Raw genomic sequence first — 14,506 nt, 5'->3', positions numbered from 1 at the left:
TTCAAAGAAAAGTGGTTTCAGCTCCCAAGGTTAATGTTTTTATAAAACAAAATAGTCCTTAAATGGTATCAGAGTATTGTTTAGCAATATTGTAGAGGAGCACTCAGATCATCGATGATCACTCTTACTGCTTTGGTATGTGTGCATCTTAACTTGGCAAATGTGGACTTCCATTTGCATTCAGAAAGGTGCTCTTGAATGAAATGGAATGCACTCAGCAAATATTGTTTGATTTCCTAGTGTTCTATTAAAAATGTTATATACAAATAATTTGTGCATCTGAATCAGTGTTTATAAGCAGATATTTACATACGCTGTGTAAGGAGAAATCATTAGTTTTTCAGGAGTAGTTTGTAGTGACTAAGTTCAATTAGGCATGGAATTCATTTTTAAATTACAACTTCTTGCAGTTACTTTCAACATGATGAATACATAAGTGGTGGTTTATGACTTGGATTAAGATAATACAGAATATTATACAGGGTTCACAGCAACAGGAGGAGAAATATTTTTTCTGTGGTTCTAAAGCAATACATTGAATGTAGCTTCTGAAAAGTTGTTTTTTTCTGTGAGTATGAGAATTTTATTTTTCCTTCAACTTACCTTAATTGAGTAGGGTGCCGTTCAGCCCTTAATAGCCATTTCAAATTTATTTTGTATGCTAAATGCAACTGAAAGGAGTCATATTCTCCTTTTTACAGCACTCTCACTCACCCTTCAAAACCATTTCTTTCAATTTATGGCATTCCATTTGTGAGCTCCAAAAGACAGAACCAAATGACTGCAAGAAAACAAATAACCCTTGCATTAGAAGACCACAAAACACTCACTCTGCTTCTATCTAGAATTAGAATAAAACGGGTATTAAATAATTTTTCTCTTGTTTGCTGGTGATTGCTTTATTTAATTAATGCATTTCTTATCCAGATTATATGCAAAGGGCAATATTAACTATGTGGCCTCCTCCTTCTTCAGTTAAACAAAAAAAATGCAGAGCAAGTTTTTTACAACCATCTTATTTCAGCATGGAAGAAATTGTTTACACGCAGTTTGTAAAAAAAACTCAAATTTCTTAATTCTGTCTCACTTTCTCACTTTAGTTGATCTTCTTCACTCTGCCATTAATGCATCCACAAGAAAGACTAATGACCAAAAAAAAAGGTATTACTTCACACTCCTGTATTTTATTACATATGACACTACTGCAAACCTGTAATCTATAGGCGATCTATGACGGTAAATCATGTTGCTAGAAAGAACTAATATGATGGCCAGTCAAGATATGTTGATAGATGGTTAAATGGGCTCTTTGTTGTAACTCTTAAACTGGTAAAGCCTAATTAGACAAAGTCTCTAGAAAAAGTGCAGCTGTTCAAATACGTGAATAGTTGTTCTTGACGACAAATGCTAGATTGTCCACCCCACCCAAAGGGAAAATAATATGATTAATCTTGATGAGAATTTTCCTGATTACACAAAGGAAAACTAACAGTTAATTTTGATGGCTGTCCCATTTTGGAAATACACTAAGAAACACTAAGAAAGCACTCAAAATGAAAATGAAATGAGACGAAAAAAAAGGATTTGGGGATAACGTAGTAAATTAAAGCTAAAGTGTAATTTCTCTATCACAGCTGCTTTATCAGGTAAAAAAAAGGACAAAGAGGAAGAGATTGGACAATATTAAAAGAGAGACAGACTACAGTCACAGGATCCACCAGGGAGATAATAGATAACCCCCACTAGGAATGGCTGTAATTAAGGCACATTAGTGGACCCCCACTTCCCTACAGTACCTGTAATATTAGTGGTAATTTGTGCTCTGGCTGTGCAAGGTTGCAGCTATTAGTGTCATTTCTTCATGAAACGCAGGCAAACAATGCCCTGGGCTCTTGGCTGAAACTCAGCTTCCACTTAGAGCAGCTGGTGGCTCAAAAATAAAAAAAGCCATACAATTTGTAATTTCTCCTGAATTCTGTGACATCACACCCAAGTGGCATGATAAGGTTGTCTTGTAGACATCTACTGTACATTACCTTGACAATGCGGTTGGCATTGCATTTTTTCTCTCTACCTACACAGGATCCACAACTGTTATTAGATTCTCAATGCTCTTGTTTTTCTAAAATATAGATGAAATAAACAGTAACATACTTTTACATTTAGAAATTCTTAAATGTGTTCATAAAAAGACAGGAGAACATCACAATAGTCCTTTCCAACAGAAGATATTTGTTGTGATAGTGTTGTAATTTCTTTCTCAGTTTGAACAGTTGAGATAGAGGGGGAAAGGTAGAAGAAAAAAACTAAGAAAAAAGGAGGAAGATAAGCTTCTTTGAAAGATAAAGTCTTTCTAGGCAGAATACTTGACAACATGCCAGAATAGAAGGAAATTCGAAAAGGAAAAACCACAGGGAGCCAATCTGTCACTCTCTCCCTTGGCTCCCCTTCCACAGCTAAGAGAAAATGCCAAAAGCTGTGAATGACAGCGTCTGCCTAGCCAGTCAACTGCACAGAGCCACTGCCCTGGAAAGAAGTCACAAAGTACCTTGCCTTAATCAAAAGCACATCCACCTATGCTGATTCTTCTCACCCAATAAGATACTACGGGATACTTAACTAGTTTAGTCTGGTAGATTTCCACAGGTATAGTGCCCTCCAAATGTATTCATACCCCCTGATTAAATAGGAGCAATAATGTAATGACAGATTTTCAGAATGAATAATGTTTTTGGCTAAAAAATTATCAAAATTTTATTAGCATTGCATTGCATTTGTCATGTATAATTATTCTAAATCCAGAAAATATGAAGGTCGCATTTATTCAGACCCCTGTGATTAGTAGTTTGTAAATCCTCCCCTGGCAGAGAATACACTAAATACATGCCTTCTGTAGTAAGCTAAGAGGTTTTGGCATTTCAGAGGGGAAATTTACTAACATTATTCTATGTAGTGTTGCTCTAAGTCTTTCTGTCTCTTTCTTTTCTGTTAGTTATCTGCCATCTTGAGTTAGAATCACAAATGTTCCATTGGACAGAAGTCTGAAGAATGATGTCCAGTCAAGAGCATTTTTTTTTGCAGTTTACTGTTAATTTTGTATATTATGATGTAATTGTTGTCATGCTGGAATGTCCATTTTCAGCCAAGATTCAGATTCTAGTCAGAAAGAACCAGGCGTCTGGCAAAAAACAACCTGGTACATCTTGGAGTTCATGGCCAACCTTATCTTGACAAAGGCTCCAGGACAGATAGATGCAAAACAAAGCTGAAAAATAATTGACCCCCCTCCCCACACACAATACATAAATTATAAATAAACATATATAATGCTGATGAGCATGTCCAAAAAATCTTTTCATCTGACCATAAAACATGTCGCCTCTTTTGTGGTTCACCCTTATGAGAAACTTCTTCCTTGCAACCCAGCTTTGAAGACAACAGTTATGCAGGCAACAGGTAACGTCTGACTGGAAGTGGAATGGTAGTTTTTGGTACTTATATCCTGAAGTATAGATTGGAGATCTCCAACTGTTGCCTTTGGATTTATGGATTCACAGCCTGTGGTGCTTAGCAGGATAGCAAATTCAGCATTTCATGGATTGTTTTATAGCCGTTCACCAATTTGTGATTAATGCCCAATTGCCTGTAGCCTTCAAACAGCTTTCTGACCTTTACCATGATGATGCTTGCTACTACTGAATGTTTCCAGTGTATCACCTCCTTTTATACCCAGGGGAAACAGGAAACCTTTGGAAGCCTTTAAAGTCTATATACTGTACAGTAGGTCCAGAGCCTTCAATTGCTCTTCCAAAAAGCAAAATGCTATTGTAGATTTTTTTTTAACTTTACTTAAAGGAGTAGAGGTGTGAATAAATGTGTTCCTCTTTTTTCTGGAACTCAATTAATTACTTTGAACAAATATGCCGTTGCTCTTGGTCATGCTACTATTACAATGTGAATTTAACTGAAACACATTATTCAATCCATAACATATTTTGCTATTTGTTTTTCCCACTGTACTGTATAAATGGATGGGGATGGTCTGAGCACATTCACATTACATTTTAAAGCCTATGTATAGGCCTGTACAGTATATTTAGGCTTTCTGAAAGCTAACCAACCTTTTTATATTATTATTTTTAACAAATAATGAATATCTTACATTCAGAATCCTTGACAGAATTAATTATTTAAAAAAGCAGATGATATAATTAGTGCAACATATATACAACATACATCTACATGTTTTATGAATATGGTTCATTTCTTTAAAAGTTGCTTGTAAACTGCCAACAGATAGGTTGAACAAGTGAACAGATAGGATTTAGGGTCAGCGAACAAAAAGGAAATTGTTTTATTGTGCCTCTTCAATGAAATCTATACACAATGCACACTGTTCAACAACCCCTGGTCTGCAACACAATATACTGTACCCTTTATTATCAGGACAGCAAAAGCAATTTGTTGGTAAAGATTTTTTTCCTAAGTTACATTGCAATATGACAACTTAAGTGACTGCTGGGTAAATCTGGTTGTCTAATGTTTTCAGCTACTTGTACTATTAATGAGCTAATAATGAACCATGTTTTTTTTATAAAGGGTGACATGCATCTAGGTTATATTTTCAACTAAGTCAATTTACTGCAACCACACCTGATGCACAGCACCAAGAAACACACATATACGCACTGATCTGTGCACTCAGTATGCTGCTTCCCACATTGTGGGTACGTGTATTTCCATTTGCAATCACACCGGTCACTAGGGATCTTGCATTTTTGGCAGGTATTTTTCTCAGCCGTGTGCCCATCCGTGAAAACCCCAGGGATCTCACAGAATTAAATATAAAGATTTTTCCCCCAGTTAACCCCGCACCACGTTTCCCAATGGAGAGCTCAGAAGTGGAACAGAGCCGCAATTCCCTGTCCAGAAGGGAAAATTCCAGCCTCTAGTTGCTTGTCCTGTACTAATTAATTCACAGGCTGGAAAGACAGTTGGGGCTTCGCTTGTGCCCACCTCTGCAGCAAGAGGAAACCAATTTCAATACTGCAATGAAACAGATTTTCTGCTTTAAAAAGGAAGATAGGAAAATAATTTAAAAATACACATTGCCAAAATAATGATATTCCCGTGATGGCAGATGGCATTATTACAGTATATTAAAGATGAATCTAATTCTTTGTTTTACATTTCTGCAGTTTCATTCAGAAGACAAAGAAACAAGCAAACCTAGACCCTCTATTTCTTGTCACACCCCTCCCCCATTAATATACTTACTACATCTAGATCTTTCCCCATCTCCATGGTTGTATAATTGTAATAACAATAACTAAGGTTATAGGAGCACAATGAGAGTGAAAAACACTGCAAAGACAAGATCCTTACATTCCAGGTGCAACACCCTTTCCTCAGTCATGGATCGAGACTAACAGGCACTGTCTCCTTCTAATGTGACTGATTCTCCTGCTGCAATTCATCTCCCAGCATTGAAAGATGTTGTCAGTGTCCAGAGAAAATAACTCCAGTGTGAGAGACAGCCAACGTGTAAATCACTGACTGCCAGGGCCAACCATTTAATATTTGTGCAAGAGGATGAAAACATACTAATACATCTTAAGCCACTAAGTGGCTTTCCCACAGTGACACAAGCTTCTAGTGCAAGGACCTTTCTCTGTTATGAGAACAAAAAGATGACAGTCCAATGGCTGAAAGGGGTGAATGGAAAATTGTAAGGTGGGTGGGGTAACGGCTCAAAGCCAAACTCTGTACTTCACTATGGCTCTTGCTGCGTGTGGGCACACATTGTCACATTGCAGAATGGTGTCCTTTGTCCATAGGATTTGCTTTACTGCCTAATGGAGTATAACATTCTCTTTAAAATGTATTCCAGCTTCTGTATCTCTCTCTGACATATGTCCTCCTAGTCCAATGCATCAGAGATTGTGAAGGGGGACGTACATAGTTAATACCTTTGAATTATAGATGCCTTCTGCCTGCAAAGCAATCAACCATCCATCCCGTTTCTCCAGGTATTCTGGAGAAGGAGGCCCTTTGCGTCCCCAGGTGTTCACACACACGCGGATGAGAGGAGAGCCTCCTCTGCATGGTGTGGAGCCGGCAGCCTGTTGGCCTCACGGGAGGGAGAAAAGGGCAATGGCCCCCTCCCGCCCACTTTCTCCACCACCAGTTAATCAGATGAGAGGAGATTACCTCTGCCCAAGAGTCTTTCAAACTCACTTCTGCACGCCGGGCGACACTTTCTTTCATGGAATCTCTTTCGCCTGGAACCTCTCTCTCATCACCACCCCCACACCCCCCCCTCCCCGCCCCCATCTCCTTCTTTTTTCACCTTCTAAGCCTCTTGCACTCCATAGGGTACCGTCTCCGCAATTACCTCTCACGCCTGCTCGCCCTGCTGGATAGAATAGGTCAGAGGGCAGCCGGCTGTCTGAAAGCACATCTTTAATTCAACTGTAAGCAGCAACTGCCCTCGGCCTGGTGTGTGCCTGTCTAGTGCATGTGCCTATGCGTTTTCTGAGTTCTCACTTTTTTTTCAGGCCTTTCAACCCCTTGAATATATATGCTTTTGTAATTGTACACGTTAGTTTTGATTAGAAGATGAAAATTGCAGTATAAAGGATATACAGTATAAAGTGAGCATCAAAGCATCAAAAGAAATCTATTTATGTTCTTTTTTGTCCTTGAAACAGAGGAATACCATCTTCTGGGCTTTTCTCATTTTTTATTGATTTAATATTTAATATTTACCCTTTTTACGCTTTCAGAAGAATGAGTATACAGAATTTCTAATATTGATTAAATGTTTTCTGCATCATTTTGATTAATTGATCATTGAAATCATGCTTATTCAAGACGGATACACTGGAGTGATGTTGACTGCTGCATAAGCACTAAATCACCTCATTAAGGCACCTCATTAGACAATTACATTTCCTTTTTCAGGGAGATTCAATATTTTAAATTAGTTGGTGTTCACATCAGCAGAAAAATGGCACTCCAAAAGAACACCCTACGTTTAGAAAGCATGCATATCAAATAGGAGAGGAATATTCTAAAAGCCCACTATTTAATCAGAAAACCAACACCCGCTCTGATAACATAGATGTTCTGGCCTGTGTTTGCAAGTCCATAAAAAAATTAATGTCAAATTTCAATCTTTCAAATTTAAACCTTTAGAAATTAAGTAAAAACAGAATGTATTTATTTTCTATGCATGAGACTTATAATGCACTCTGTGTGTGCAAAAGCCTTGAATACCTATTAATGGCATAATTTAAAAACAGCACATTTTACTCAAAAAAAAAAAAGCATTCAGAAGCCTGTAAGGTGTGATAGACATTACACTGTGCAGTAACTGCATTTTTATCTAAGAAAAATGTTAACATTTTAGAGAAAATGGATAAAGACATTTATCAAGTTATTAAAGGTAACCCAAGTGCTAATCAAAAAAGCAACTTTTCAAGAATTAAACTTTGATAATAGATAAAATAATAATGTGTCCCTCTAACAGGAAAAATCTGTATCTACATGCGTCAAAAGCATGCATTCCTTATAAAGGATAGTTCAGGAATTTAGAAGACTGTCCAAAAACAAAACTAGTTTTTGTATTTAAAAAAAATGAAATGTAATCATATTTATTATCTAAAAAAAAACCCAGACATCCAGAATGTTTATACTGCACCTGAGGATGTTGTGTGCTATCACCCTGCTAACACCTTCCTTTTTTAAATTACCTCAACCTGCCAGTCACTTTATTTCGAATTCTAACTGGTCACAGCTGTGAGTGTTGTGAATGGTAACAGCTTTCTAAACTCTTTCTTATCTGGAAAATGCTGTTTTCTGACAAGTAAATATGAAAGGACTAAACTCTCCTTTTTTTCTGACTGTCTCCTACACATATCATTGCCTACAGCAGATTAGCTGTTTGGAACTGAAATACCAAGGTCAGTGTAACAGCTGGATCTTCAAGATAAGTTCTGTCTGCAATTGAATGGTGATTTCTTTAGAACTAAATATAAGATTTTGCCTGTCTTTGAGCTTTCGGGACTGAGGGCAACTTTGCAAATCTAATATATTCCACAAAATTGAGAAGGAATCTCTCTCATATAGCCTGGCTCGCTTGCTTGCTGCTTCCCTGCTCCTCACACAGACTGACATGTTGCTAGTTGTCTGCACAGCCTGCCACAGATGGGTTTGCCATAGCTCCTAAGAAACACCAGCAATTAAAACTACTGTGCCCAGATCCACCCCCCAACACAGTTCCTAACTGATGTTTTTATTTTATTTCCTTGTATTATCACTTATTCTAACCTTTTATTATGTAGAATCTGCTGAGAATGTGGTAGACTAGAAAAATAATCATTCAGTAATTTTATGCACAGCTCTGTACCAATGACAACTGATGCAAATAGAGTCCAATGCAGAATGCAGTCTGTTCTGATACAGACCTCAGCACCTCTATCGATAGACCCCTTTTTTGCCAGTAGCATCTGTTTAAAAGGGCAATACTGATGGGCATTTCTGTAAAAGCCTCGTTAGACATGAGTCATAACTGAAGACAAGTGACTTTCAATCCCCACACAAATAAGGCATCAGTCAGGCTGTGATCATCAAAACAGCCTCAGATAATTTCCACTTCGCTGACAAACACAGACACTAGGAACAAAGGTACAGTAATGTCTCCTTTTTGTTGACTGGAGATGTTTGAAAACACACTCTTTTCAGTACCTTAATGCTCCAGATATGTAAGTAATAGTAAATAAAAAATAGCTGCTGAGGAACACTGTACTGTATTAATATCCAGAAATCAGACGGCGATAATACCCAAATTTAATTATTTTCAACATTAGGCATTCAAAACACCTCTTTGTATGTCATGATGATGTCATGCCTATTGAACTCAGGTTTGTTTAACCAACAGAAAGATACATTTTAAATACAAAGAAGAATTTTAAAATGTCCTCCTTTTGACTACAAACATGAGTAATAAGAAAAGGGAACAACCCACAAAATATGTTGGTAGCAAAATCTGTTCATGGTAACAGATAACAAAGACAATGAACTGTGCAATTTGGTCACAAATGGAAAAGAAGCATTAAGCATGGAGCCAGTTCAGAACCGAGGAGGGGAAAGACATCATTATGCAGAGATTAATAGTGGGTGTGCTGACTAAGATACCTTGTCAGACTGTATTTCCTGATATATTGATAAATTACTTGCTTTAATTAGTTATTATAAAGTAGACCAGCAAGGAATGGTCATATTCTTCCGTGATATGGTCATATAAGTCATGAAACTACTGCTATATACCCAATAATAAAATATTTCAATTTTGTAACATCTAACTGTGCACAAAACAAAAACTTTCAAAGAATCGATTTCATTTAGTATTATCAGGCAATCCACACAAGCAGCCTCAGTTCATTATTAGTCCAATACAGGACCGTGTCACACACAATGGAGATCAGAGTATGTCTTTTAATTTTAGGCGATCATCAAATAACAAACGATTCAGTTTCCTAAATGAGATTTAATGTGGATTCATCATTTACAGCTTCATGCTAATAATGGTTACATTAATTATCAATACAAAACAGCGTGGATAATCATGTCTCAGCCACAAAGCTGGGAATAAAAGATTCCTGTGAAAATACATCTATATAAACACAGTGCTCTTCATGAAGTGACGAGCCCATTAAATAATCTAAAAAAAAACTAGAGAAAAGGAATTCAATTTCACCCACTGTGACATGCACAAATAAAGAAGAAATAAATGCAGTAAACCCAATCAAACAATGGTGACATCAGTGTGTTCCCAACTGTTACTCTCAGAATCAAGGATGCATTTTCTCCAGGAAATCAAGGGCTACAAACAATATCATTCTGCCTTATAATTTTTCAATGTGATGTTTCTCAGAATTATGCCATTCCTTTAGTCAGTGTTGGTTCTCATTAAACATGGTAAATTGGGCTACTGCTGCAATGCATGTAACACTGTCCTTACACTACACAAATGCTTGTATGAAAGACAAAAAGAAACTAGCAAGAAGAAGGCTGACAAATCTATTTCTTTTTTTGTTCAGGTAATATTCTATAAGGGATATAGGAACCATATAAAGAATGCCTCTGCCACTGGAGTTTAGTGGCAGAGCTTTTCAACAAATTGCACATACAATTTACTCAATACAGAGTTCAGAGTGTGGCTACAGGGGAAATAAGAACCAGCAATTATATGTTAGGTGCAACACACTAAGCTAGCATACTTCTAAGTACAGCTCAATCAAAATCTACATTTCTAAGTTCGTTCAAACAAAGGCAAGGTATTTGCAAAGTGCCAGAATAACATCTACAGTATATTCCCAGAATCAGAGATTCACAATTTGAAATATCGTGCTACAGAGAAGCCATTTCCACACAAAAAAGGAGTGTTATTCATTGACTTCAATGACATTATCCTCTTCCACTGAAATTAAAACACGCCTAAACACCTGTCAACATCATGCACTTTGTCTGTTACATTAACAAACTATATCAACAATTAATGATGTAAAATAATCCAATTATTGGCTTCCTGCTTGTGTGAAGGATCAACATATTCACAGATTTTCTTCTTCACCTTCAACGTATTTTATTTTTATTTTTCTAAAAAAGTTCTTGGCAGACCCAGGGTTGAGTACTGTTTGGCTTTTTCATTTTGGGCAAATATACAACTGAATGGCACATAGAGGAGCTGAGCAATATTTTGAAGGGCAGAAAAACAGAGGTCAGCTCAAAGGTCTGCTATGTTTTTCTCATCTGGGAGATCTGAAAATGTTCACTGTCAAGGCCTGTCAAAGCAGCTGTTGGGTCATTTGAAGTGTTTGATGCTTGTGCGTAGTGTATATCCCAGAGTAAAGAGTTGTGGGATACATTTTCCACACGCTAAACCAAAGATCAATTTTTGTAAAAAATTTTGTAAACATTTTGTTGACAAAAACATTACATAATTCTTAAATTAATTTCATGGTGCTATGCTATTTTTCATTTCTTGTGTGCTTATATACTGATAACATTCTGATTGAAATGTTGTAATGCAGATAAAATGCTAATATAGACTTATTTTTGGACATTGTGGTTCTTCAGTGTTCACTATTCAGCTTCCGTGAACAAGGTTCTTAAACATACTGTGACAATTGTAAAAAAAACTCTGGAATACAATGAAAAACACAAAATGTGAAAAACATAATAAATACAGTAGAAACAATAGAATATTGGAACTTTTTCAAAGGAGAGTTATACTTATGCCAAGCAAGTGCATCATAACTGCAGAAAGCAGTGTTATACTTCATGGTGCAGTAAACATTCCTGCATTTCAGGGTTGGTTTTTAATGAAATATTTAATGAGAAATATTGAGAAAAAGTGAAGAAAGGGATAAAATACTCACCCCTGAGGTAGGGTATGCTGTCCAGCCCAGCTCTGCTGTGGCGATGCGAGTGTCCATCACTGTTTCTATAAAGGAATATGAGAAAAAGTGTTCAATGCTTATGCTGACAATATCCATTTTCATATTCTATTGGTATGATATAACGATTTCTGTATACAGCAAAATAGACAGTCACATCCATAAGTTTGCCTTTCAACCTAAATGAAGATTAAATTAAGTCTAGATACAATAGGAAGATCAATAACATAGGAGCAAAACTGGCAAAAACCAAGCTAGCACATGAACTAATCAAATAGGCCAGAGCCCTCTGACTTTGCTCTTGTCAACTTCAGTTTTCCTCCAAGAACTACAATCAACCAGTAGACTGGGCTGACTATCCTTTTTGTATTCAAACAGAACATTGGTAATGATAATCTGCTGCCATTGTACACGTGGAGATCTCAGATTAGCAGTAATTATTTTATTTTACTATTTTCTTATAAGTATCAATAAATATTTTAGTAAAACATATAGAAGAAATTGTTTCTTCAAACATCAGTCTGTGATAGCATTTTCACTATGAAAAGTTGACCGTAATCCTCTATTTCCCTTCGTTCTAGAGCGCATGCGCTTTTGCTCCTGTAGTTTCATCTAAGAATTTTCAGGGATTCTGAACATAAACCAACAGTAATGAGGAATGTGTGCGGCATACAATTCCCTGTTGGGAGCCCACATTGAAAGCTTTCCTTCTGTTGCAGCATATACTTGACACACAAATGGTGTTGCGCTTGTTTACAATGTGACACAGTTGCCTCTTTTATTGAGCTCACATCTTGACTCTTCACTTGATCATGTTCTGGAGAAGAAAATTCTGTACGGTATTGTACCACAAAGTTAATTTTGAATTAATGGAAACGAGATGTTCTCCATGTTAATCTAAAATTATTCTGAGTGATTATTCACAATAGTTTTACTATTAATTAGAATCCAGTTTCCAGTTCCAAATGCTGGATATGTCCAGTTGGGCAAATGCTGTGTTTGCATCGACTTGTTGACAAAAAAATTTTAAATAAAGCAAACACACAAAGTAGTTCTATAATTGCTCAGAGATGGGACCAGGCAATCAGCAGAAGCTTCTTATGAACATGTTTGTCAATGTGATCAGACTATTAAAACACTTCTCAGAAGGCGTAGGTTAAATGAACAGTATGTCACCAGCTTCATAATGACATTAATGACAAGATTAATTCCATTAATGAGGTGATTCAAAAGTGGTCAGGAATAGAAGAGGGGCTATCAGACTTTTTTTTAACTCCTGGGAGACTTTTAGCAATCACAATTTAAAAAAAATATTAGAGCCACGTTGGAGTTATATGGGTCTCAAGTAGGGCAGAGAAAAGAAGCTTTTATTGCCCTCTGAGGAAGAGGATGTAATTATCAGACTAGTAGTTTCTTGAAGGGTAATCAAAGGCAGCATAACGGTCCTTTCTTTAAGCTTGCCTTCTATTAACACCCACAATGGAACACTCATCCATCACAGCACCACAGAGAAAGAGATGATAAAGAACAGCCAGTCTAAACTAACCAGTCTTTGGAAGGTGGTAGGAAACTGCTGTACCTGGAATAAATTCGGGAGAATGTGGGGCGAACATGCAGATTCCATAGATTCTTGCTCAGGGACAGAATCAAGCCCATGACCCTGGGTCTGTGAGCCAGGAATGCTAATCAGGCTGCCGCCCCACATGTACTGTATTCAAAGAAAAGTCAATATCACACTGAAAGATGAGAACCTCTCTTAATTTAATAAACCCCATCTATCATCTGTCTAACTGTCAGCTCATTTCCAAGACCAAATATACCTCAGTGAATTTGTTTTGAAAAGATTCTCCTTGTGATTTCAGCACAAAACAGGTTCTCTAATATCCCCCCACTAAAATCATCAAATAAAACCTGACAGGCTTAACATAACAAAGCTAACTGTTCTGGCACCCTCATCTTTCAATGATGCAATTTTTGTGATTGTCACAACCACAGGACTGTATCTGAGGTCCAGAATCCCAGCAGAAGAAAGGCGGTCCAGTGTTACTGTAACAAACGCTGACAGTGGTGAAATGAATAAGGATGGCAGGAATCCAGAGAGTTATATCAGGACTTCCTGATTAATATTTGTGGACTTTGTACATTCCCAAAAAGCCAATATTGTTCCAGTGATGAGAGGTTCAGTGCTAACATATTTTTCTACAGGTCTGAGCATTGTAACAACAAGACAGGACAGTTCGCATCTTTATACTGCCCTTACTCTATATTTAAGGAAAATGTTTTTTCTCCTGTTTTTAAATGGGTGCATGTAACCCAAAGCATTGCTTGTCAGCCTCTTTATCCTACCAGTCATACAGTATGTTTCTCTTAGCAGTGCAAAAGGTTTCTCTCATGCAGTGGATCCAGGGAAGATTTCCTCTTGGACAAGATAGTCCAGACTCCAGCAGCAGGTTCTAGTTTATTTTGTATGCCCATAAACATTATATTGAACTTAAAAGGAGGGGAAGCTTAAATATCTCCTTGTAATCTACTTAATGGCTCCAAACCTGCAGTCCCATGAAAGGTGTTCATTCTTGATTCAGTTTTATTTTCTTTTGGCATTTATTTATGTTGCATCATTTTTTATTGAACAGAGAAAACAAAAATTTACCGAAACGAGTTTTATTTTCTGGACCCTATACTATGCAACACAGGTTAGCGTTTATTCAAGGACATTATATAAAATAAACACTTAAAGTAAAATTAAATATTTGAATTATTATTGTTAAACACCACAGAACATCAAAACATAATAAAGGTCAGGAAATCTTAAGTCACCACAAAAACCTGTCCTGTCTTACAACGTCAAAGAAACCTCTTAATCAAGATTTTGATAACAGTAATTAAACTTTAGAGAGTAGATGAAAATAGAGTGAAAGAGTGGAAAGGGTTACTAAGAATTAGCTATTTTTCCTGCTCTCTGCCTGGTTGTTTTTTTCAACACAATTCAACACAATTAATTATCAAACTGATTAAAGGAAAGGTAAGCAATTTTAATAGCTCTA

General features: G+C 36.7%; 1 protein-coding gene across 5 annotated transcripts in view; it reads right to left on the bottom strand.

The window, feature by feature from the left end:
* Positions 1-14,506, bottom strand: part of LOC102684556 (ephrin type-B receptor 1) — a 236,890-nt gene that overhangs the window by 126,665 nt on the left and 95,719 nt on the right. For all 5 annotated transcript variants that reach the window (XR_011191395.1, XR_011191394.1, XR_001480120.2 and 2 more), the window contains exon 2: positions 11,445-11,509. Coding sequence is in view for 1 of the 5 variants with exons in the window: in XM_015361286.2 (XP_015216772.1) it covers positions 11,445-11,509 (65 nt within the window). In the remaining 4 variants the exon portion in view is untranslated. The remainder of the gene's footprint in view (positions 1-11,444; positions 11,510-14,506) is intronic.

The sequence above is a fragment of the Lepisosteus oculatus genome, chromosome 13, assembly GCF_040954835.1.
Source record: "Lepisosteus oculatus isolate fLepOcu1 chromosome 13, fLepOcu1.hap2, whole genome shotgun sequence".
In the NCBI taxonomy this organism is placed as follows: Eukaryota; Metazoa; Chordata; class Actinopteri; order Semionotiformes; family Lepisosteidae; genus Lepisosteus; species Lepisosteus oculatus.
This window is presented reverse-complemented; position numbering and strand designations above follow the sequence as displayed.